Below are 25,501 nucleotides of genomic sequence, written 5' to 3'. Positions count from 1 at the left end.
GAGCTCTGAATCCTCAGGGTTTGGTTGCCATAGTAATCAATTAGGATAGAATGAAAATATAAATAACTCAAGGAATAATATGAAATGTAAATCCTCAGAAAGATGATATGTCTGTCTGGTAGTTTGACTATGGAAGAGCCAGTAGTGTATAAAGGACTTAGTGGTTCAACTTAACAGTAAGAATCACTGGGCACTGAATATGGAGAGAGATGAATAAACAAGAAAAACAGATGACCTATTTTCTCTTTCATGGAATGAATGCATTGAGGCCTAAATGCATGGGCTTTGTCATTTAATTAATTACAAGTGCAGTCTAGGTGCTGCACTTGAGCTTTTCAAGGTGAGTGCTCTAACACTGAGCCACAGTGCCACTTCTGTTTTTCTGGTGGTTAATTGGAAATAAGAGTCTCAGGGGCCTGGGAATGTGGCTCAGTCATAGCGTGCTTGCCTAGTATGCATGAAGCCCTGGGTTCGATTCCTCAGTACCACATAAACAGAAAAAGCCAGAAGTGGTACTGTGGCTCAAGCGGTGGAGTGGTAGCCTTAAGCAAAAGAACCTTAGGGACAGTGCCCACGCCCTGAGTTCAAACCCCAGGACTTGCAAAAAAAAGTCCAAAAAAACCCCACAGAGGCTCATGAACTTTCCTGCCTGGGCTGGCTTTGAACCAGGATCCTCAGATCTCAGCCTCTTGAGTAGCTAGGCATAAATCACCAGTGCCTGCCAGGCTTTGGGATTTAAAGAACGAATAACCTTCTTATGGCAGTATCAGACTGCTATAGTAATGTAGAGAGAAGTTGAAAAATATTCACCTTGCTATGGGGTTTTGCTATGTGTCAGTGAACTCCTTTCAAACATCCCACCGGTCACAAAGGTCACTGCATGTGAAGGGCTAATAAACACAAATTGTCTAAAATTGCAAAGGTACTTGGCTCAGTTCATCAGAGGTGACTTACAATGGTGTCCTTTCCTGAGTGCTGCTTTCTACAGCCTGGTTTCCTGGCCTTCAAATCTGCAATTCCTTTCAGAAGGTCACCTCATTGGAGACTTACTTAAAAACAACTCCACTTCTTCCAGTGCTGTTCTACCAGACTGCAGATTTATTCAATGGTGCCAAAGTGGCCTTACCATTTCCACACTTAGACTGGGGTGTGAGAGTTGGTGTTGTATTGCTTCATTGCCAATGTAATAACCTGTGAGCAAAGAAAACCCACGGAAGCATGGTTAAAGGTAACAAAGGAGTTTTATTAGTTGGTCTGCACATGGCCTGTCCTCGGCTACCTCAGAAGTAGGAGCAGGTGCAACCTCCAAGAAGTGTGTGTTTTTTGTTTTCCTTCCTTCCCACAGGTCTTGCCTTTCTGTAGGCTCTCAGCTCTCCACCTCTCCTCTGGCCTCTTAGCTTGTCTGCTGGCCTCTCTGCCTCTCCACAGCCCTTTCCCTAGGCCTCTCTACTTCTGCACAGGACTTCTGCAGGCCTGTCTGCTGGCTCAGGTCTCTGCGGGCCTCATGTGCCTCTCGCGGGCTTTTCCTAGAACTGGGCGGGACTCATGCACCTCTCGTGGGCTCCTGCAGGCCTCACGTGCCTCTCGCGGGCTTCTCCGAGGTTTCTGTGGGACTCGTGCAGCTCTCACGGGCTCCCGTGGGCCTCACGTGCGTCTCTTGGCTTCTCCTAAGACTCCATGGGTCTCGTGCGCCTCTCGGGCTCCCGCGGGAATCACAGACGTCTCCCTGCTTCACTCTTCCCAGCGTGTCCCTTTCCACCCCCCCCTCAACTCCCGCCAAGCCACCCACTGCCTGATCTCCTTTGATGCCCCACCCTGCCAGAGAGGGAGGGAGGAGGCGTGGCAGTGATGTCAGCGAACAGGGCGGGGCCCTCCATCAGCGGGTTCTCCCAGCAGTACTTGGGATTGTCAGATTTTGCATTTTTTGCCAGCGTGGGTAGTGATTTCTTGTGGTTTCAATGTTCATTTACCTGAGACCTCATGCGACCGGGCACATTTTCAGAATTTCATTGACCAGGGAAATGTTTATCTTACAAAAAGTGCATGGACCTAAAATGGTGGCACCATGGTGGGCAGTGCCTCACGCAGGGCATCCTGGGCCGGCCCACGCAAGGGCTGCTGGTAAGGGGCGGAGCGAGGTGACGTTGCCGTTGAACCAGTTGCAGCCAGAAGCAAGCAGCGCTGCAGCCAGAAGCCACAGCCTCTGCCGCCTGAAGTAGCCGCCACCAGGATGGACGTGTTCCTCATGATCCGGCGCCACAAGACCACCATCTTCACGGTCGCCAAGGAGTCGAGCACCGTGTTCGAGCTGAAGCGCATCGTGGAGGGCATCCTCCAGCGGCCGCCAGACAAGCTGCGTCTCTACAAGGACGACCAGCTTCTAGACGATGAGAAAACGCTGAGGGAGTGTGGCTTCACCAGTCAGACGGCGCGGCCGCATGTCCCGGCCACCGTGGGCCTGGCCTTCCTGGAAGATGAAACGGTTGAGGCCCTGCACATCGAGCCCTTCTCCAGCCCACCGGAGCTTCCAGACGTGATGAAGCCAAAGGACTCCGGAGGCAGCGCCAGCGGGCAGGCTGCGCAGTGACGGTCCCCAGCCTGTCCCCAGAGGCCCAGCACCCCACTCGCAATAAAACATTTGCATATGTACCTGAAAAAAATAAACACTGCCTGTACTTCTATTTGTCTATGTGCCTATCTTTTTGGGGGGGAGAGGATGGAGACGGGTGGGGGGTGACGAAGCTATTGTGTGGCAGTTTTGAGACACAGATTTTAGCTCACTTCTTTTTTTTTTTTTGTCGGTCGTGGGGCCCGAACTCTGGGCCTGGGCGCTGTCCCTCAGCTCTTCAGCTCAAGGCTAGCGCTCTACCACTTGAGCCACAGCGCAGCTTTTGGTTTTCTGAGTGGTTTATTGGAGATAGGAGTCTCACGGACTTTCCTGCCCCAGGCTGGCTTTGAACCGTGATCCTCAGATCTCAGCCTCCTGAGTAGCTAGGATTACAGGCATAAGCAACCGGCGCCCAGCTTTTACCTCACTTCTTTACAGAAGTTTTCCCCTTCTGTCAATTTTTCTGAGGAAGTTAAATCCATGAACAAGAAATAATGACTGGAAAGAATTTTAAATGTAGCTTAAACAAACAACAAATCCTTAATCTTTGACCTAGCTATTACTTGAGTTTCTAGAATTACTGGAATTTCATACAATTAAAAATAAATAAAAATAAGTGAACTTAGCAGCCAGATACCAATGGCTTACATGTATAATCGTAGCTACTCAGTACACTAGTAGATCTGAGGATAGTACTTCAAAGCTAGCCCAGGCAAAAAACATCCATGAGAATCTTAACTCCAACAAACTAGCAAAAATGAAGAAGCAGAGCTTCGGCTCACTTAGCAGAGTGTATGGGCCTATCTTTGCTCCCTCTTGCTCCCCTGCCTTCCTGCCCTCCTTCCCTTCCTTCCTCCCTTCTTCCTTTTTCCTTCCCATTTCCTCCTTCCTCTTTCCCCCTTCCCTCTTCTTCCATCCTCTCCCTCCCGTCCCCTCTTTCTCCCTCCATTTTTGTTTAAGTATTTGTTTGTTTTTTTTTTTAGTCCAGGGATTTGAACTTAGGGCCTGGACACTGTCCCTGAGCTTCTTTCTTTCTTTTCTTTTTTTTTTTGTCTCAGGAACCAGAGATCTGAGGATCATGATTTGAAGTCAAACCAGACATAAAACTCTGTGACATTCCATGTCCAATTAACCAGTAAAAAGCTAGGTTGGAAGTTTGGCTCAGGTAGTAGAGAACCAGCTATGAGCAGAAAAACTCAAGTGTGAATGTGAGGCCCTGAGTTCAGGCTCAAGTACCTGTATACCCCCACCCCCAATCTCTAAATTTTGAAGCATAAAAGTAGCACTTATGTCATACTTGATATTATAGTGTAACATTCACAATCACAACACCACCAACTCATACAAAGACTATTCCTGGGATGCAGAATGAAAAAGTCGTTTGTTTTTTGCCAGTCCGGGGGTTTAAACTCTGGACCTGCATGCTGTCCATCAGCTCTTCAGCTCAAGGCCAGCATCTACCACTTGAGCCACAGTGCTACTTCCGGCTTTTTCTCTTTATGAGGTACTGAGTAATTGAACCAATGGCCTCATGAATGCTAGGCAAGCACTCTACCACTAAGCCCCATTCCCAGCCCTTTCTTTAAATCTTTTTTTTTTTTTTTTGGCCTGTCATGGGGCTTGAAATCAGGGCCTGGGCAATGTCACTTAGCTCTTCAGCTCAAGGCAAGCACTCTATCACTTGACCCATAGCACCACTTCCTCTTTCTTTAAATCTTTAGGACAATAATTCTTACTCTTACTCCTACTCCATACCTTACTTTTATTGGTATTTTTGGTATTTGAACTTTAACATAGTCAAACTTATGTCTATTTCCTTATGGTTTGTGTTCATTAAGCTGTGTTTTAGAAAACTTTTTTTTGCCAGTTCTGGGGCTTGTAAGCATAAAATTTTCCCATATTTTTTATATCCCTTAGGCAATAACCTGAATATTTATACCATAATGTCAGCACACCTTGCATCACGAATAGCAAGGAGATCTTCATGGATTCAGTAACATCTAGGGTACTACCTGTATGTCAGGCCTTGGTATGGTTACAGAAGGCACTGATATGATTGAAGGTCAATTCTCAAGAATACCCCCTCTCCATCTACTTGGGGAGACAGACTAACATAAAAATGAGCTGCTGTTTCATGATGTATTGTGTACTCATGACATTTACAATAATACAAGTAAGCATCTAAAATGGCCAAAAAGGGAAAGAGAAAGGAGAGTGTTTTTTAGCATTGCCACAGAAACTGAGGGTTAGGTGGAGGATACAGTTGAGGGAAAGCTGCATATATTTTACCAGCTTTCTTTCTTTCTTTTGTTCACTTCCTCCCTTCCTCTCTTTCTTCCTTCCTTCCTTCCTTCCTTCCTTCCTTCCTTCTCTCTTGATTGCTTGCACTCTCTCTTTCTCTCTTCCTTTTTTCTCTCTTTCTTTTCCTCTTCATCACCATTTCGAATAGAACTGTTTAAGGGAAACAGCAGGAAGGCCTGCCAGTAACATAGCAATTTGGTTTACCGAGATCATTATATTTAGTACTTTAATGTCTAGCTTTTGAGGTGGGGGTGAGGGGTGTTGAATTTAAGATAAAGTAAACAGTTGTTCTTAATTATACCATACTGTGGGACTTGGTGTGCTAGCTTCAAACAAAAATAATACAGACTTTTTAGCATTTGTAGAAACATCTGTGATTAAACAGAATCAATCATCTGAGTTGTTATGATTGGGAATTATTACAGTTAAATAATGCTAAGCTTTTGAGAAGAGCAGTAAACTCCAAATTGAATTCACGGCTAATAATATGAGTGAGGCAGCGTATTATATAATGAAGTATTTAACACCTCCTTAGAAAGACGTATGATATTTTCTGTTGGCAAAATGTATTACATTTTTGAAATTCATATATCGTCTGATGTATTTTATATAATAATAACACAAAAATGTTCCCAGAAATTGACATGTGGAAAAACATGTCTCCCTAAAGAAATGAACTTGCATAAATTACTTTCTTTAAGAACCCACAGCTGGAACAGTTTTGTCTTTTCTTTAGTCTTAAGGCTTTCAGTTGTAGGCAGTAGCTCATCTCCAATACCTGGGAGCTTTTTTTTTCTCTGTTAGAAACTTTTTTTTTGTTGGTCGTGAAGCTTGAACTCTGGGCCTGGGCACTGCCCCTCAGCTCTTCAGCTCAAGGTGAGTGCTCTACCACTTGAGCCACAGCACCACTTCCAGTTTTCTGAGTGGTTTATTGGAGGTAAGAGTCTTACGGACTTTCCTGCCGGGACTGGCTTTGAACTGCAATCCTTAGATCTTAGCCTCCTGAGTAGCTAGGATTACAGGCGTGAGCTACCAGTACCTTGCTAAACCATTTCTTGTGCTGTAAATCTATTTGGGTAGGTGGATAGGAAGGATTTACTATTACAAAGTTATGTGTTTTGTTCTTGGTAAGGGGAGCTTGACCTCAGGGTCTTTGCTCTAACTTTTTCAAGCAAGGCAGGTCAGGTGATCTACCACTTGAGCCACATTACTTCTGGCATTGTGCTTGTTATTTGGAGCTAAGAGTCTCTCAGCTTTTTCTGCCCAGGCTGGCTTTAACTAAGATCTTCAGATCTTAGCCTCCTGAGTAGCTAGGATTATAGGTGTAAGCCACCAGTGACTGACTGGGGTTGCAGTTTTGCCCCTTAGCCTGCTGCTTTGAGTCCTTGATTCAAGGGGGCTCCTTGCTAGCTCTCCTGGGGGTATGCACCTTGCTATGGATGCAGGGTCTTTAGTGCTAAGAGGATGTATCCATGTCTCCTGCTAAAACACAGTTTGCATCTCCAAGATGTGAACATTCCTGTCCAACTTTGCTCAAAGCCCACTTGAAGGGCCAGTGGGGGTTTCTTTCTCTGTTTATTATCTCTCATCCTGAGGGAAGGCTGCCTGGGTTGGTGGGGGCGTTTGAGCAGAGAAAGAGATTAAGTTGAGGGCTGAGGTTGAGTCTCCAATGTGTTTCTGCATGGAGAGCCACAGAATCTTGTTTGCAGTCTGGCCATCCAGGTGGGTGTAAGTTGTATTTGAAAGGTAGAAGGAGAGATTGTGTTTGATTTACTAGCTTGAATTTCATTTACAGCTTCCAATGGTATGTAATTGAACCCCCATTTCTATTCCTATCTTAGACCCTGCAATGTAGGGTGGGCCAAAGAAACTATATTATAGTTGGAAAAAATGAATAATATTGGATTCAATTCTCAATACCACAAAAGAAGTGTGGGCAGTAGGTACTAAGCCATGGCCTTAGTACATTTTTTGCCAGTCCTGAGGCTTGAACTCAGGGCCTGGGCACTGTCCCTGAGCTTCTTTTGCTCAAGGTTAGCACTCTACCACTTGAGCCACAGTGCCACTTCTGGCTTTTTCTGTTTATGTGATACTGAGGAATTGAACCTAAGCTTCATGCATGCTAGGCAAGTACTCTACCACGAAGCCACAGTACTTCTAAGCTATACTAAGAAGAATAAAGGCAAATGTTTTATGTTGTGTCAAACAAGCTCATTTAGAGTTAAACATTTCCAAATGCATTAAAAATATGAAAACTTATTAAGTGCTGGTGGCTCATGTCTATAATCCGAGATACTTAGGAAGCTGAAATCTGAGGATCACAGTTCAAAGCCAACAACAGCAGTATGTGAGACTCTTATCTCCAATTAACCACCAAAAAGCCAAAAGCAGAGCTGTGGCTCAAGTGGTAGAGTGCTAGCCTTGAGTACAAAAGCTCAGGGACAGCACCCAGGCCCTGAGTTGAAGCATAAGGACCACCAACAGAGGGTGGGGAGTTAAAACTGTTTGAAAATCATACCAGTTTGCTTCTCCAATTTGTAGAAAATGCCTTATGCCCATCCATCCCCCCTTTTATTATTATTATTTTTTGCACTAAAGATTGACCTTAGGACCCGGGCACTGTCCCTGAGCTATTTTGCTCAAGGTTAGCACTCTAGTACTTTGAGCCACAGCTCCACTTCTGATTTTCTGGTGGTTAATTGGAGATAAGAGTCTCATGGACTTTCCTGTCTGGGCTGGCTTTGAAGCTGAGCCTCAGATTTCAGTTTCCTGAGTAGGATTATAGGCCTGAGCCACCTGTGCCAGCCTGGAATTCCTCTTATAGGCATGGCCAGTCCTTCCTAATAGTGAAAACAGTGAGAAATATGTACAATGTGCACAGCAACAATAATGCCCACCGCTTTTTTTTTTCCAGGCACCATTTTAAGTGCATCATTTTATAAGAACTGCTGCATAGAAATAGTTACTGTGTCTCTTTCGTCAGAACACAAAATTGGGGTTGTGAGCGAACAGGCCAATTCCTTAAGGTCACACAGTTATAAGGGGCATGGTAGCATCCAACCCAGGGAGTTTGTTCTCAGATTCGATGTCCTTTACTACTGTTACCATTGTGCTGGCCTGCATGGTGGCATAGAGCATGCACTAATGTAAATGGAGCAGCCAGGATTTACAGGTAAAGAAAGAGAAGGGAGGCCGGGCTCTGATGGCTCACATCTCTAATCTAGCTATTCAGGGGGCTGAGATCTGAGGATTGTGATTCAAAGCCAGCCTGGGCAGGAAAGTCCATAGACTCTTGTCTACAATTAACCATCAGAAAACCGGAAGTGGCGCTGTGGCTCAAATAGTACAGTGCTTGCCTTGAGCTGAAGAGCTGAGGGACAGTGCCCAGGCCCAGCGTGCAAGCCCCAGGACTGACAAAAAGAAAAAAAGAAAAAAAAAGAAAGAAAAAAAAAAGGAAAAAAAAGAGAAGAGGAACTCTAGTGATCAGTGTGAAATGCAGAAACTGATGTAGGCATTTCAGAGTGTATTTAATGCAGGCCATTATTTCCAACAGAAAAGGAAGAGCAAAAGGAATAAAAGAGATGCAGTTACCCAGAATTTGATTACTGCAAACACTGCTACTGAAAGCCCTGAAGATGCTGCTGCTGAGTGGGCTTCCAGGGACTTAGGTCTTGTTGATGCTGTTGGAGTCTGTAGTCATCTGAAGCCTGTAAGCTGTTCCTGTCCCTCTTGCTGTCCCTGTGGTATGAATTCCTATATGCTTTCCAAGCCCTGGATAGACCCAGCAGCAGTAAACAAAACCCAAATGGGGCTTCCACATTACTCCTGGTTTATTTTTATTAATTAATTTTTTGATCAGTTATGGGGATTGAACTTAAGGCCTGGGTGCTGTCCCTGAGCTCTTTTGCTCAAGTCTAGCACTCTACCACTTTGAGCCACACCTCCCCTTCCGGTTTTCTGGTGGTTCATTGGAGATAAGAGTTTCACAGACTTTCCTGCCTGGGCTGGCTTGGAACTGCAACCTCAGATCTCCCAAGTAGCTAGGATTACAGGTGTGAGCCACTGGTGCCTGGCTTAAAAATCTCTTATCAGGAGAGTGAAGGAAGGGGTGACACTGTCTAAAAAGAAGTGTACTCATTACCTGATTGTGTAACTATAACCCCTCTCTGAATCACCTTTATAATAACAAAAAAAAATTCTCCCATTAGTACATTACACAGAATCACACAGGAATTTAGCTGGCTAAGGAGCCTGGCAAATGTGGTTTGTGAGCTTCCATCCATTCATCCAATACACTAGAAGGTCAGAGTGGGGCTGATAGGCCAAAGTATATCATACACACTCAGTTTTGCACCAGGAACTGTAGAAACAGAGGAGAAAACTTATTTCATTGAATCTAAGTTATAATTTGCTCAGATGTGCCAAAATATGAAGTACCACTAAGAAAGACAAATGAAGCCAGATGCCAGTGGCTCCCACCTGTAATTCTAGCTACTCTACTCAGGAAGTTGAGATCTGAGAACCATGGCTCAAAGCTAACCCAGGTAGGAAAAGTCCATGAGACTCTAGTTTCCAATTGACCACCCAAAAGCCAGAAGTGAAGCTGTGGCTCAAGTGGTAGAGCACCAGCTTTGAACAGCAAAGAAGGGACAGGCCCTGAGTTGGAGCCCTAGTAACAGCACACACACATTAAAAAAAGAAATGTGCTGTCAGATTATGCCACACCACCAGCTGTGAGGTTCCACTTGCTTCTGGAGAAGTGTAAGCTTGAAAAAAAACGACGAGATAAGGTAAATGCCTTCATCATACCTGTGGTTCATTGGGGGCTTCCTTCCACAAAGGGATAATTGTAGTACACTTGGGGTGATATGGTGAATTACCCTGTGGCCTTGATAAGAATAAAGGTCTGGGAAGATTTTCCTTAGGAGGCAAAACCTGACTTGAATCTTTAAAGATGAATTCGAGTTTTCTGAGGAGGTCATTCTCCAGGCAAAATGAGAAGTCTCGGTCTTCCCCTTCCCCCCCCCCCCGCCCCCAACAGCAAAAGGATTGGGAGAACCCTACTGCATTTGGGAATGTGAAAGGGTTTAGAATTCCTGGGGTGTAGAATGTAAATTAAAGAGCTGAGAGGATGGCATTGGTTTGATTATGCAGAAACTCCATGTGAAGCATTTTAACGTTTTCCCTAAAAGCTGACGGCAGCCACTGGAAGGTTTAAAGCAGTGTCAAAAGTCTATTTGAAATTGGACTCAGGCCTGCAGTTCAATGGGCTCCTACCAGTTTAGCTGTGGCTATTGTTAAATATTCAAATAGCATCTTACAAGCTGTGGATAGTTGATGCTCTGGATCTCCTTCAGCCACATCTACCCCATCCTTCCCCCTGAGATCCTCCAGCTTCAGCAACGAAGAGGTAGTGGCTGTCACATAAGAGGCCACTGAGATTGCTTCCTCTATTGTAGGAGTCAGTTTTCTGTTGCTCTACATGGATACCTGAGATGATAAATTAAGAAAAGAAAATTGAGTTTGGTTCATGGTTTCAATCCATGATTGACTCCGTCACTTTGGGTCTGTGGTGAGACAGAATAGTGTGGCTGTTGTCATTGTTTGCCTAATGGCCAGGATAGAAAAAGGAGAGATGAAAAGGGCTCAGAATTCCACTACATCCTTCAAGGGCCCAGTCCCAATGACTGAAACATCTCTCATTAGGCTCCACCTCTTAAAGGGCCCACCATCTCCCAAGACTAGGAACCAAGACTTTAATATGTTTTGGGAAATGCTTACTTAAACCATAGTGCCTGGCCAGTGGCATGCCATACTGGTTGCTAAGTGTTTTGGATGTCATCACTAGTTTCACCACATCACTTTAATGTTCACTTTGTTGGTTCTTCAGTTGCTTTTGCTATACTGAAAAGAGATTTTAATGGCTGTTCTAAACCAGTTATTCCCAAAATGTGGTCTGTGGAGTGGCAGCAACAGCAGCATCATTTGGGAAATGATTAGAAATACAAATATCAGTCCATCCCAGATCTACTGCATGAGAGAGAAATCCTTAAGAAATCTATGTGTTAACCAGACTTCCAGGAGATTCTGGTACCCATTCCAATTTGAGGACTTCTCTGAGTCTCTAGCTGTCATAAACCTCCAAATAAGCCCTCTTAGAACAATTGCTGTTACTAATCAAATGCATAAAAACTTGTACAGATTAGTCTAACCAAGGGGCCTCAGTGGGTCTGGTCAATGTGAGGGCACAACAAGCCAGTACTAGTTAGATGGCCAGTGAGTACATTAACAAAAAGTGTTATGTGGGCTGGGAAGGTGGCTCAGTGGTAGAGCGCTTGCCTTGTATGCATGAGGCCCTGGGTTCGATTCCTCAGCACCACATAAGCAAAAAGAAAAAAGCCAGAAGTGGTGCTGTGGCTCAAGTGGTAGAGTGCTAGCCTTGAGCTTAAGAGCTGAGGGACCGCGTCCAGGCCCAGAGTTCAGGCCCCACGACCGGACCCCCCACCCACCCAAAAAAAGTGTTATGCATTGGCACAGTGGAATGCTTTGAAACATTATGGGTTTTGAAGCTATATATATATATATATATATATATATATATATATATATTTAAATTTCCTATATTTTATGATACTTGACACCTTTGGGCCTTGCAGATGCTGGCTAATTCTGAGAAATAGTAAATATCTTCCTTGTGCCCAGATACCTTTGATATTCTCACCAACTAATCCTGAGTCCATACCCCACATCTTCCTCCAGTTGCCAAACTCTTTTTTTTTTTTTCTTGTCTGTTGAGAGGCTTGAACTCTGGGCCTGGGCACTGTCCCTCAGCAAATCAGCTCAAGGCTAGCGCTCTACCACTTGAGCCACAGCACCACTTAGGGTTTTTTGAGTGGTTTATTGGAGATAAGAGTCGCAATGGACATTCTTCCGTGGGCTGGCTTTGTTTTTTGTTTTTGGCCCAAGGCTAGTGCTGTTCCACTTTGAGCCACAGCTCCACTTCTGGTTTTCTGCTGGTTGATTGGAGATTAGAGTTTCAAAAAGGGGCTGGGAAGGTGGCTCAATGGAGATAAGAGTTTCAAAGACTTTCCTGCCAAGGCTGGCTTTGAATCGCTATCCTCAGATCTCAGCCTCCTGAGTAGCTAGGATTGCAGGCATGAGCCACCAGTGTCTGGATTTATTTTTATTTTTTATTGTGTCGCTTTTTGAGACCAGGCCTTATTATACAGGCAAAACTGGCCTTGAACTCATGATCCTAACATCTCAGCCTCCTGAGTAGCTTCTCCTGTGAGCCACCAGTGCCTGGCTATATGTCCTTTTTTAATGTTCAGTTACTAGCACCAACAAATCAGGAGACATTTTACATACTGTTCCCCAACAGAAAACCTGTTTCTCTCTATATTCAATAATGTCTGCTGTCCCTGTTAGGGAAATAAGACCTGATAATTAGTCCTGTAAACAAGATAATTAAAAGAAGCCCGTTTTATCACTTTTCTTCCACTCAGGTGTCATTTTGAAGAGCTACAACTATGCTCACTAATTACCTGATAAGGAAACTTGTCAGATAACTTGGAAGAGAGACAAGAGTTTGGAATTTGGGACTATTCTGCTCTTAAGACAAACCAGGCCTTCTGACCTTCAGTGAATCATTTAATAGTTCCAAACTCCAGTTTCTTTATCTGTAAAAGGAGATAAGAACACCTATCTAAGAAAGTTGTTTAAAACAATCAGATATAAGGTAAGTAATGTTTCTCATTAGTGGATGGCTTAGTATTTTAACTCCCCTAGTGTAAAATGACCAAACCACACCACAAACCCCAGATTTCACCAGTTAGGTCTCCTCCCCATCTTCATTTCTCCTTCCCTTCTCCTTCCAGTGACTGGATGAAAACATTTTTAAAGATTTGAATCATTTCCTTCTTATTGAAATTATGGCCCACATGAGATTTTACTGCTCAAGACAGAAGACTCTCCATATTCAAATAATGACCAGATGTATTCCTGCCTAGTACAAAGACACGTTTTACCTGTCACCCCAGCCAGATGGCAGCTAGGGCTGAACTTGCTGGATTCAGTGATCTCAAGATAAATAACCTTACCTCTGAGTTCCACAGGAAGTGCTTAGTAAGGCCCAGATGAAGGTAGGGCTTGGCCAGTCTCGAAGCCTGCCTATTCTGCCTTCAAGCTGCCAATTCTCCCAGGTCTTTCTGGAAGTCTTTCCAACGAATCTGCCACACTGATTCCTGTTTATCCATGTTGATGGCCAGGTTTGTGTGCTTTAGGGTAAATTCTGTGGCTATGTTGTCAGTTTGCTTTTCTCTCTTTCTTTCTTTCTTTCTTTCTTTCTTTCTTTCTTTCTTTCTTTCTTTCTTTCTTTCTTTCTTTCTCTTTCTCTCCCTTCTTTCCTTCCTTCCTTCCTTTCTTCCTTCCTTCCTTCCTTCCTTCCTTCCTTCCTTCCTTCCTTCCTTCCTTCCTTCCTTCCTTTCTCTCTTTCTCTCTTTCTCTCTTCTTTTTTGGTGCCAATACTGGAGCTGGAACTCAGAGCCTGGGAACTATCCGTTAGCTTTTTTACTCAAGGCTGGCAGTCTACTATTTGAACCATAGCTCCACTTCTGACTTTTTGGTGCTTAATTGGAAATAAAGAATCTCATGGACTTTTGCTGCCTGGGCTGGCTTCAAACTGTGATCCTCAGGGCTCAGCCTCCTGAGTAGCTAGGATTACAGGTGTGAGCCACCAATACTTGGCTAATTTCATGTCCAGATATTCAGTCCTGGATCTTCAGCATGGCTTCTTTATTTTTTCCTCATAAAATTTTGCTTAGGGCCAGGCACTGAGAAACAGTAAAAAATGAATTTTGATTCACTAGTTGATTCCCAGTTATGGCTCAAGTTGGTCTTGGATATTCTTTGAAACAATTGAGTGGGTGCAGATTGGTCAGGTTTACCTTGCACAGTAACTATTCAGTTAACTTCTTTCCACAGATCCACAGAATTTGGAGGTTATTTTTTTGTGTATGACAACCCTCCCTCACCTAGAAAAGTGACTTTTGGCTCCCAAACCTAGTCAATAATATGCTATAGTTTTAACGTTCTAGTTTCAGGCTAAGATGCATCCATTAATTTCTCTCAGAAGTTAACAATTTTGAGTAGCAGGTCAGTGTGGCTGATATTTGGCTTTGTATTTGTATATACATATGTGTGTGTGTGTATACCATGTGTTTGTGTGAACAGCTAGCATCGTGTGTGTGTGTGTGTGTGTGTGTGTGTGTGTGTGTGTGTGTGTGTACTGGAGTTTGATTTCAAGCCTCTCATTTGGCTTTTTCACTCAAGGCTAGCACTCCACCAATTGAGCCACAGCTGCAGTCAAAGAGCTAATAGCAGCTTTTACTTCTTTTCGGTTCAGCAATCAGTAGACTTCTAAAGTATATACTTCAGAGAATGCGAGGTATGTAACTGCCTTGCTTAAGGTTTGCTGAAAGGAGACCACCACATGATTCAGGCAGAAAAGACTTTATTGGGGGGAGAGCAAACAAATGTGTGGCAGTCTCCTTTTGGCGACTCTTACACCTTGTGTAACAGGGATGCAGTCATCAACTATCAAATACAATTTTATTTATAAAAATAGGACATTGGTTAAGTTTGGCCCATGCATGTGCCATGTTTTGCAGTTCCCTGCTTTAGTCTTTGGTGAGCATTCATTATTTCTCTGTAACTTGAACTTCTTTATTTTGCCCCAGAGGTTGTTTTAAATTTTTTTTCTGTCCTACTTTATTTTTGAATGTAGTTTATTTTAAGGGCAAGATAATCACCATCTCCCAAAAGGTTGAAAAATTAATGCAGAAAATGACAGACTGAAGACTGCATCTGATAATGAATAATTCACCCACATCCTATCCTCTATCAATCCCACCCACTCTCAAATCTTCCTTGATTATTTTTATAGAGAGAAAAAGAAAACCTTTATTACATTACATTAGATGGACAAACTATTTTTAACATACCAGGTTATTTATTAGACTTTGTTTTGTTGTTAATTTAATGCAGTTTGCTGTGTATTTTTTGAAGGTTGGAATGGAATGCATCCTACTTTCCAGATTACAATCCCTGGAAGGAGTGTATAGTTTAATGGCCTTTCCCTCAGGAGATGAATGCTCAGGTCAGGAATGAAGTCTGGACCGTCAGTGATGGATAGGAATAACTGAAGCCCCAAACTGCCTTTACCTCATGGAGGGAGGGGGAAAATTGCTACTCCAAGATTAAAAAAATTACTCAACTGACAATCCCAAACCACCATTGCCATGTCAATCAAGACTCTGAAGGGGGGTTGGAGGCGTGGCTCAGTTGAGTGCTAGCCAATGAGTGAAAGCTTCAGGTACTGAGGCCCAGTCTCGGACCTAAAAAAGAAGACTGAAGGGTGTGAGGAGATTTGGAGAAGTAAAAAGAGGAAGAAGCCAGACCCTGGTGGCTCAAGCATGTAATCCTAGCTGCTCAGGAGGCTGAGATCTGAGGATCGCTGCTCAAAGCCGGCGCATGCAGGGAGTCTGTGAGATTTTTATAGACAAGCAACCACCAGAAAGTGAGAAGTAGAACTGTGGCCCAAGTGGTTGCACTAGCCTGAGTGAAAAAGCTAACGGATAACATATAAGTCCCTGAGTTCAAGTCCAGTACTAGCACATATTTTTGTCGGTCATAGGGCTTGAACTCATGGCCTAGCCCTGTCCTTGAGTTCTTTTGCTCAAGGCTAGTGCTCCACTACTTGAGCCCCATCTCCACTTCTGGTTTTCTGGTGGTTTATTAGAGAGAAGAGTCTCATGGACTTTCCTGCCTGTGCTGCCTTTTGAACCGTGATGGTTGGATCTCAGCCTTCGGAGTAGCTAGGATTATAGATGTGAGCCACCAGTGCCCAGCTTGTACCAGCATTTAAAAAAAGAAAGAAAGATATGGGCCCTGTTGTGTTTGGGTGACAGTCCTCTTCCTTGTGCAAAGGAAGCATTGTCAAGCTGCAGACATGCAGTGTGATTGCATCTCCCCAAGATCCTGTGTGTTATTTTCCCATGTCATCGAAGGCCTTTGCTTGGTTTCAGGCTCATTTTGTAAAACAGTGTAATTGAAATTGACTTTGCTATTTCATGTATAGATTTAGCTGGAGGTGAAAACAAAAGTGTTATGTCAGTGTGAAGTACAAACAGCTGAGCATTTAGAAAAAAACTCAACAAGATTCCAAGGAACCCCCATCTCAGATTCCTGAAGCTGCTTTATGTTTTTCTGTTTTGGTGCCAGCCTTGGGGCTTGGACTCAGGGTCTGGGTGCTGTCTTTGAGCTTTTTCACTCAAGGCTAGATCTCTATCACTTGAGCCATAGCTCCACTTCTGGCCATTTACTGGATAATTGGAGATGAAAGTCTCATAAACTTTCCTGCCTGGCTTGGATTTGAACCTCAATCTTCAGGTCTCAGCCTCCTGAGTAGCTAGGATTACATGTTTGAGCCACTGGAATCTGGTTCATGAAGCTGTTTTTATTTTTGGGCTAATGGTTGATCTCTATTGCTCTCATTTTCTCCTTTGCCATGGCGGAGCATGTTATGGCTGGGCTTGAGCACTGAACATAATAGACATACCCATACAGCAGTCGATGATGCTGTATTGAGCCATGTCCGAAGACTCTTGGGAGAGATCCTATGCTGGAGGCCAGAGGCCTACTAGAAAGTGTTATTGAATAGCAGCATCAAAATATTATCAACAGGCAATGAGCACACATGACCTTCTGAGCTCAGGGTAACATGAAATCAGTAGAAAAGAATGCAAGCTGTATTAACTTCTCAATCTTGGGAGAATCCCATGTGCTGAGTTAAAGGCCCGACTCAGTCTAGCCAGACAGAAGCACAGAAGCTTGTATGTCACACTCATTGGTATCGGTTGAGCTCTGGTGCCACCCCAAAAGTTATGTGCACAAGTTTTGTTCCCTTGCTTTCTAGATGTAGCTGAAACCTCCATTTCCACTCTCACCACTTGCTGACCTCCAGCACAACAAGAATGGTTATTGTGTCATAAATGATCTAGCATTACATAATCAAATCTAAATCACTTGAGTAGTAGCAGAATACCAGTAGCCCTACCCCATGAAAAAAAAAGCAGAGTCGTGCAATTTCCATCATTATCATAATGAAAGGAATTAAAGACCCAGCGATCAATCAGTCTCGCCAGCAAAACCAAATGCTTTTTATTCATCCTGGAGACTCAGCTGAAATAAGCACTTTATGGAAACACAGAAAACATACTAACCAATAGCTCTGTCTTGGGGAGCTGGAGTGCAAAATACACGAGTGCAGTTTTCATCAACAGGTACAGACCAAGGTATCATTTTTTTAACCATACCTTTTTGTGTTGGCTGTAAGTTTAATTCATATGTGTGTGTGTTGTGTGTGTGTGTAACTGTCTTTGTACAATTTTTAGCACCACAAAGAGGAAGTGATTTTTCTCCTTCTTTTTTTTTTTTTTAAAGTAAAGTTCCAGTCCAAACCATCAGCCTGTGTAGGTTGTCTTAATTGCTACTCTGCACTGCACTGGATTATGACTCTGATCTTTGGCACATGCTATCATACACAAAGTTCCTAAAATAAAATGCTTCAGGATAGCCTAGGAAGTCGTAGAAGGCTTTATAAAGGGACTCACACCGTGAAAAGAGTATCTTTGATGAAGACAATTCAGGCAAGCAGAATGATTAGCACAGCAGAATGACGTGATTAAATTGAGATCTTGAAGTGGGTTTGAAGAGTCCTCGCCACCTAACATAGCACGATTGGGGGGAGGCTGTGAAAATCCAGTGTTGATAAAGACAATTTTTCCCCTCCCCAAGTGACTATACATTTAAATAGCTAAAACATCTGTTCAGCAACCTAGTAAAACATGTATACTCGGAACGCTTGAGAGAAGAGCCTGCCAAACAATCAGTTGAGAGGGACTTCGCTAAGAGAGAACACCAAGATAAAGCAACCGCTGTTTGTTTTGTCTAGGCAGGAGGAGAGCCAAGGCAACCAATATTTTGAGTTTCTTCTATTTCATTTGTGAAGGATTATTTGAGAAAGGGTGGCGAGGGGAGGTTTCCTGACAGGATTTTTTTTTTAAGCTGTCCATTAGTAGAAGAACAAGGAAGCATTGGATGTCAACGCCTAACAAACTCTTGAGACCAGCTACCAAACCACGAAAAGTGACTTTCTTCCAGAGTGTTCTCACCCGTCCTTCTGATGGAAGCAGAAACGGGGAGCAGCATGGAGACAGGAAAGGGAGCCAGCAGAGGCACTCGAATCGCCTTGGCAGTGTTCATTGGTGTCACTCTGGTGCTGGGCACCGTCCTCTTTCTAGGTAAGTGCAGTGTTAGAGATCAGGGGAACTGGGCATGTGGCCAGATTTGTCTTGGTGCTTTATTCTAACCTTGTCATAATACAGGTGGATGGCTGTTTGTTTGTATTAGGAGACAGTGCATCTTTAGTTACTATCAAATATGCAAATGAAAAGGGAGGTTATTCTGGGTATAAATGTATACCCAGAAGGTGAAGTGGGTAGAAAGGGTTTGGATGACTAGGGTATTTGGTTGCACCGAGACAAAAAGAAAAAAAAATCATGTATTATATATTTCACAAATAGAGTGTTTAGGAATTCATAGACAGTTTCATGTGTTTTGTGATGAAGAACTTTACATTGTGATTTAAAAAATCACGCCGCAATTTCTTTTCATTTGACTTTTGTTCATGTTTGCTTGAACAAATCACAAAATTTAATTCACAAAATACAAATCCGTCTTTTGCAATTCACCTTTAATAGGATTCTTCAAGTCTATTTTAATCCAGTGTCTCCGATGGGATGACATGTTAACTCTGCCTTTCTAATAGATTTAAAAATTAATATGAAAGGAAACAGGTTTTCCTCCCAAGATTTGAAAGGTATTATGATTCCAATTATTTTAATGACTCATGGTGAGAATGATGTGCCCAGAGAGACTCAGTGATAAAAGAGGATTCCTAGGAAGAAAGAATCAATATCTTTGAAAGGGGCAAGACATGTCTTAAACTTTTAGGCTTTTCAGAAATGCTTGTCTATGACTTTTAATTTTCCTCACACAATCCATACTATTCCATTAACTTGCAAGAGCCCTAGGAACAAGCCCTATACTTAGAAGATTCTAGGTGCACTTTGAAATGCAGCAAGCCTGGCAATGTTCCTTGGCATATACAGGATGCAGGCGGCCATGTTTATTTTGGCAGGGAAAAACCAGTAATTAAACTTGAAAAGACTTAGGGTTGTGTGGTTGAGAATTCTGCTAAAATGAGCAAACCATCTTTCCATGTTTTCTGTGGCTGAAGATTTAGGAAATTAGATGAGTTTATTGCTTTCTGGTGAAACAAAACCTCCTACTTCGGTAACTGCATTTGTGGCTCTTGAAAATCATTGTGAGATTTCTCAGTGCATGGGGTTTAGATGAACATCATCTTCTGAAACTCAAAACTAGAAGGGAAATTTTGTGAGTATGACAAGGGACTGCATGTGATGTGGGAAGTGATACAGAGTTCAGATTTGAAAATACTTCCAATTCTGATTTTTATACAGTACTGACACTTGAACTCAAGGCCCGGCTGGTTACTATCCATTAGCTTTTTGGCTTAAGGCTGGCATTGTACCACTTGAGGCACAGCTGTACTTCTGGCTTTTTGCTGCTTAATTGGAGATAAGAGTCTCATAGACTTTCCTGCTTGGACTGGCTTCAAATAAAAATCCTCAGATCTCAGCCTCCAGAGTAGCTTGGATTATAGACATGAACCACCAGCATCTAGACCAAATGATCATCTTATATGCACACAAGTGCACTCTTTTCTGCTCATGACTTTCTGAGACCTCAATATATCAGTTTGATGTTTCTCCATAGCAGCATCTCTTAGTTCTTTGAGCGAAAATGTTACTTTGACACTTGTGTGAATGTTTTTGTTTTTACTTAATTAATTAATTTATTTATTTTGCCAGTCCTGGGGCTTGGACTCAGGGCCTAGGCACTGTCCCTGATTTTCTTTTGCTCAAGGCTAGCACTCTACCACTTGAGCCACAGTGCCACATCTGGCTTTTTTTTTGTTTATGTGGTACTGAGGAATCAAACCCAGAGCTTCATGCATGCTAGGCAAGCACTCTACCACTAAGCCACATTCCCAGCCCCTGAATGATTTTAAAGTGAAGTAAAATTCTTCAAGCCAGGCAATGATATTATGGATAAGGGAGACCCACAGAAGATAGAAAGTAACTTTCCAATGTGCCCAGTAACCTGGCTATCATGTCCAATCTCTAGGAGGGTCTCTAGTTGAGAAGATAAGTGCAAGCTAAGGGTATGGTCCTCTGTAGTTTTGCCACTCAAAGTGTGGTCCAGAGACCAGTAAACAGCAGCAATAGCATCAGCATCAGCATCAGCTGGGAACTTTAGCTCCACCCCAGACCCACTGATTGACAGTATGCATTTTCACAAGGCTTTAGGAGATTCCTTTACAAATGCAAGCAATTCTATTGCATTGCCTCAGGAGACCACATCCAATTGGATGCAGACATTCAAGGACCCTTGGTTTTTTTTTTTTGACAAATATTTCAGTACCATTTAAGACTTAACCTCTTTTCCCCACCACCTTTATTCACTGCTTGTCCCGAGGGCTCTGCCATCACCTTTTCTAGAAAGGTCCTTGCTAGATGCCTTCCAGACAATGCTCTTTATGACAATATTCTAGTTAGGATTTTTTCCTCTCTAAGGGGCTTCCTGATTGATATGGCAATGAATTTTTTGGCCTATCCAAGTTCAGTCACATGTCTGTAATTTCTATTACTTTTGTATCTTTTAGGTTATGGGATGACCCCTCTTCTAACCTTATACTTTTGTAGTAAGAGTGATCGCTGGTGGCCTTAGAATGGTTCAGAGAATCTAGAGCACTAGAACTGCATAGAAGTATGGTTGTACACCCATGACAGTTTATTTGCAAGTGAATTCTTTCCTCTCCTTCTTCTCTCTCCTTTCCTCCTCATAATCTGTTTCTCAGATGTAGTGATTTTTTCTCTGTTTAGGGCACCTAGTCAATAGGTTTTTTTTTGCCAGTCCTGGGGCTTGAACTTAGGGCCTGGGCACTGTCCCTGAGCTTCTTTTGCTCAAGGCTGGCACTCTTCCACTTGAGCCACAGCACCACTTCCAGCTTTTTCTGTGTATGTGGTACTGAGGAATCAAACCCAAGGCTTCATGTATGCTAGGCAAGCACTCTGCCACTGACCCCTAGTAAATAGTTTTGACTCTATGGGCCATAGTTGCAGCTCTCAGCTCTGGTAGCCCAAAACAGCCACGGATAATAGGTATCCAAATGGATGGGCCAGGGTGCCAGGAAGATTTAATTTCAGCACACTGAAATTTGATTTTCATATACACGTCATGTATTATGAGATGTGATTCTTCATTGGATCTCCCCCACCACACACAGTTACTACTAGAAATGTAAAAGCCATTCAAAGAAGCATAAACAGGTAGGGGACTAGATGTGGCCTGTGGGCTGTGGCTGGATAACTTCTACTTGTGGCCATTCTCACAATCTTTTTTTAGTCTGAGAGCAGGACTTAAACTCAGTATCTGATGCTTTTGCTCATTAGCTAGTGCTCTACCTACCACTTGAGCCATGCCTCAAACCCCAGATTCTTTTTGTGCACTGCTAGGGATCCCTCCCACATCTTAATTATGTGCTTTTCCAGCAAGCCTCATCTTCATTCTGATAGTCTGTTGTTTTGGGGGGGGGCGGTCGTGGGGCTTGAACTCTGGGCCTGGGCGCTGTCCCTCAGCTCTTCAGCTCAAGGTTAGCGCTCTACCACTTGAGCCACAGCGCCTCTTCCGGCTTTTTTCTTTTTGCTTATGTGGTGCTGAGGAATCGAACCCAGGGCCTCATGCATGCAAGGCAAGCGCTCTACCACTTAGCTACCTTCCCAGCCCTAGTCTTTTTTTTTTTTTTGAAGGTCTTAGCAAGGACTTATTTTAGTATAGTGGGTTAAAATAAGGAGAAATAAGAAAAGAGAGAGAGAAAGACTGAGACAGAGAGAGAGATTTCCTGTTTTCCATGGGAGTTAGAGATTCATTCTGATACACTTGATCTCTGGATGACACCATTGTACTCTGACTGTATTTTTACTAGTTAGAGAGAAATAGAAAATGAGAAGCAAAACAACTACTTAAGTTCTTTTTAACACTCTGGAGGACTAGGGGCATGACTCAAGTAGTACAGTACTTGCATAGCAAGTGTGAGGCCCGACCTCTGCACTACCAAAAATCCCCCAATCACAATAAACTAATTAGTTAAACAAAAAGAGGGGCTGGGAAAGTGGTTCAGTGGTAGAGTGCTTGCCTTGCATGCATGAGGCCCTGACTTTATTCCTCAGCACCACATAAGCAGAAAAAGCCAGAAGTGGGGCTGTGGCTCAAGTGGTAGAGCGCTAGCCTTGAGCTGAAGAGCTGAGGGACAGTGCCCAGGCCCAGAGTTCAGGCCCCATGACCGACAAAAAAGTAATATTTTGTATTTAAAATAGATTTTCTCTGCTGTCTCTATTTCATTCATTTATGACCTTATTTTATCTAGGCTTGGCAATCCTTGTTTCTTTTCACTATGTTAAAATAACCTCTATAAATATAAAGCTTTTCCATGAGAATGTGGATGAATTTGGGTCTTAGTTAATTTATTTAAAAACCTTAATACTGTCAGACAATAACTGATTTTAGCTCTGCTTCCCTAAAAGTCTTTGTGTCAAAGTTTTTTAATGAAAGAACAAGTCTTGGAAGTGGTGCTGTGGCTCAAAGTGGAAGAGTGCTAGCTTTGAGCAAAAAAGCTCAAGGAAAGCACTCAGGCCTTGAGTTCAAGTCCCAGTTCTGACCAAAAAAAAAAACAAAAACCAAAAAGAAAACAAGAATAAGGCTTTAGCTATTCTGTTAGTTAAAAATTAAGACTAGTATCAAGAGCATTGTTCAGAATAATAAACTAGTATTGCTTATAATAAAACATGCTTTTCGGCTGGCACTGTTGGCTCACACCTGTAATCCTAGCTACTCAGGAGGCTGAGATCTGAGGATCATGGTTCAAAGACAGCTCAGGCAGGAAAAGTCCATGAAACTCTTATCTCTAATAAACCACTCAGAAAATGCTTGATAAGAAATGTACTTATTACCTTGCTCATGTAATTGTAACTCCTCTGTACAGTACTTTCACAATTAATAAAAAACAAAAAAATAAATAAACCACTCAGAAACTAGAAGTGGTGCTGTGGCTCAAGAGGTAGAGTGCTTGCCTTGAACTGAAGAGCTGAGGGACAGCGCCCAGGCCCAGAGTTCAAGCCCCACTACTGACAAAAAAAGAAAAAAAAAACAAAAAACATGCTTTTCTACAATATAAAAAAATGTACCCCCACAATTCCACCAGCTACGTACATTGAAATATTCCATGTTAATCTTTCTGCTGGCCATAGTTTACCTGTTTGATTTTTAAAGAAATGAAAACACGTTTTTATGCTCAGAACGTTCTTTTCTTAAAAAATAGGCCCGAGATATCCCATAGGCAGGTTTCTTGAATGTATAATGTAACATGGGTAGAAAGGCTGTTCAGAGGAAAGAACAGAGGAAAAGTAGACACTTCTTAGAATGTGGCTTAATAAATAATGAATCTTGCCATGCTGATAGGTGATCTGCAGGTCTGCCATCTCTAGCAAGAATAGTAGCAGGGCCTAGCTTCCTGATTCTGCTTCTTTGTTGAACCATGAAGGATTCTGGTCCTCACCCGCCTCCCATGATCCATCTCTTCACAGCCACATCTTCAAATGATTTGTTTTTGCTCACAGAGAATATCAATAATGAATTCCTCTTTTTGAAACCTTAAACTCACATGTGCTAATGTCCACATCCTCCAAAGAGTTCACAAATACAACATCCTTTTGTAGTTTTGCAGAAATCTGTTTTATTTTCTGCCAGTAAGATGGAGGAAATTAAGACATTGGTGAAAGCTATTTTGATTGTGTAGGAATTTTTTTTTCTGTTTTAGAGCTCAGGTTAGAACTCAGGGTCAGTCCTAGTCTCTCTCTCTCTCTCTCTCTCTCTCTCTCTCTCTCTCTCTCTCTCTCTCTCTCTCTCTCTCTCTCTCTCTCTCTCTCTCTTTCCACATGGCTATTTTAAGGCTTGAACTCAGGGCCTGGGTGCTGTCCTTGAGCTTTTGTGCTCAGGTCTAGCACTCTACTACTTGAGCCCTTCCTGCTTTTTGGTGGTTAATTGGAGCTAAGAGTCTCAGAGACTTTTCTGCCTGGGCTGGCTTTGAACTATGGCTGTCATAATTTAGCCTCCTGAATAGCAAGGATTGCAGGCATTAGCAGTAGGATTACAGGCATTAGCCACTACTGGTGCCCAGCCTCATTTTGTTTTTTGAGAGTGTTGGGAATAAATGGAATCTTGATCCTCTGAAGGATACATATTTGGTAGACTGGGACTGGTGGAAGGAGGGTATAGAAAGTTTAGGGCAGACAGAGGGTGATTGCTCCATATGATTAAGTTATATACACAGAATATGTATGTGTATGTGTGGTGCCAGTATTGGGGATTAAATGAAGGGCTAGGACAATGTCCCTTAGCTTGTTTTGCTCAGGGTTGGTGCTCTACCACTTGAATTACATACAGCTTTACTTCTGGCTTTTTTGGTGGTTAATTGGAGATAATAGGCTCATGGACTTTCTTGCTTGGCTATACAGTACATTCTTACTCTTTCCCTCTCTCTTGCAGTTGTATCTGTATAGATGGTTTAGATAATTCCTAAATGCCACCCATGCTAAGATTGTTTTTTTTTTCCATTTAGGATTTGCTCCAAATGACATTGTTTAAAAGTTTGTCTCACCATCTCTAACATAGAGATGTTGTTATAAATATAAGAACTGGGCAGGGGGCTGGTGGCTCACACCTGTAATCCTAGCTACTCAGGAGGCTGAGACTTGAAGATCATGGTTCAAAGCCAGCCCAGGCAGGAAAGTCTGTGAGACTCTTATCTCCAATAAGCCACTAGAAAACTGGAAGTGGTGCTGTGGCTTAAGTGGTAGAGCACTCTCCTTGAGATGAAGAGTGCAGGGACAGTGCCCAAACCCAGAGTTCAAGCCCTACAACCGACAAAAAAAGTAATATTAGGAGTGGGAAGTGTGGGACATAAAGCATAGATAATTAGACATGGAAGACACTGTAGAGGTCATCTAGCCCAGCAATTTTCACATTTAGGCATGCATCGGCATGCTTCTTCAGGGCTTGATAAAACACAGACGGTTTGGCCCAGTGTTGATAACTCACACCTGTAACCCTAGCTTCTCAGAAGGCTAAGTTCTGAGGGTCACAGTTTAAGGCCAGCCAGGGCAGACACATCTGTGACACTCTTACCTCCAACAAAAAGCCAAAAGTGAAGCTGCAGTTCAGGTGGTAGAGCTAGCTTTGAGCAAAAATGCAAAGCAAGAGCAAGAAGCTCTGACTTCAAGCTCCAGCACTGTCACAAAACAAAACAAAACAGAACCCCAACCAAACAAC

At 42.9% G+C, this 25,501-nt stretch overlaps 1 protein-coding gene and 1 pseudogene across 1 annotated transcript in view; both read left to right on the top strand.

Annotated features, from left to right (window-relative positions):
* The first annotated feature begins 2,201 nt into the window (after nt 1-2,201).
* On the top strand, nt 2,202-2,587 carry LOC138839706 (elongin-B pseudogene; annotated as a pseudogene).
* A 15,565-nt stretch (nt 2,588-18,152) lies between these two features.
* Phex (phosphate regulating endopeptidase X-linked) overlaps nt 18,153-25,501 on the top strand; it is a 210,286-nt gene continuing 202,937 nt past the window's right edge. The window contains exon 1 of the mRNA XM_070040718.1: nt 18,153-18,270. Within this exon, the coding sequence (XP_069896819.1) occupies nt 18,153-18,270 (118 nt within the window). The remainder of the gene's footprint in view (nt 18,271-25,501) is intronic.

Source organism: Dipodomys merriami, unplaced genomic scaffold (genome assembly GCF_024711535.1).
Source record: "Dipodomys merriami isolate MVZ:Mamm:240054 unplaced genomic scaffold, mDipMer1.0.p SCAF_3, whole genome shotgun sequence".
Classification (NCBI taxonomy): Eukaryota; Metazoa; Chordata; class Mammalia; order Rodentia; family Heteromyidae; genus Dipodomys; species Dipodomys merriami.
The sequence above is the reverse complement of the archived record's forward strand: the minus strand, read 5'-3'. Positions and strand labels throughout refer to the sequence as shown.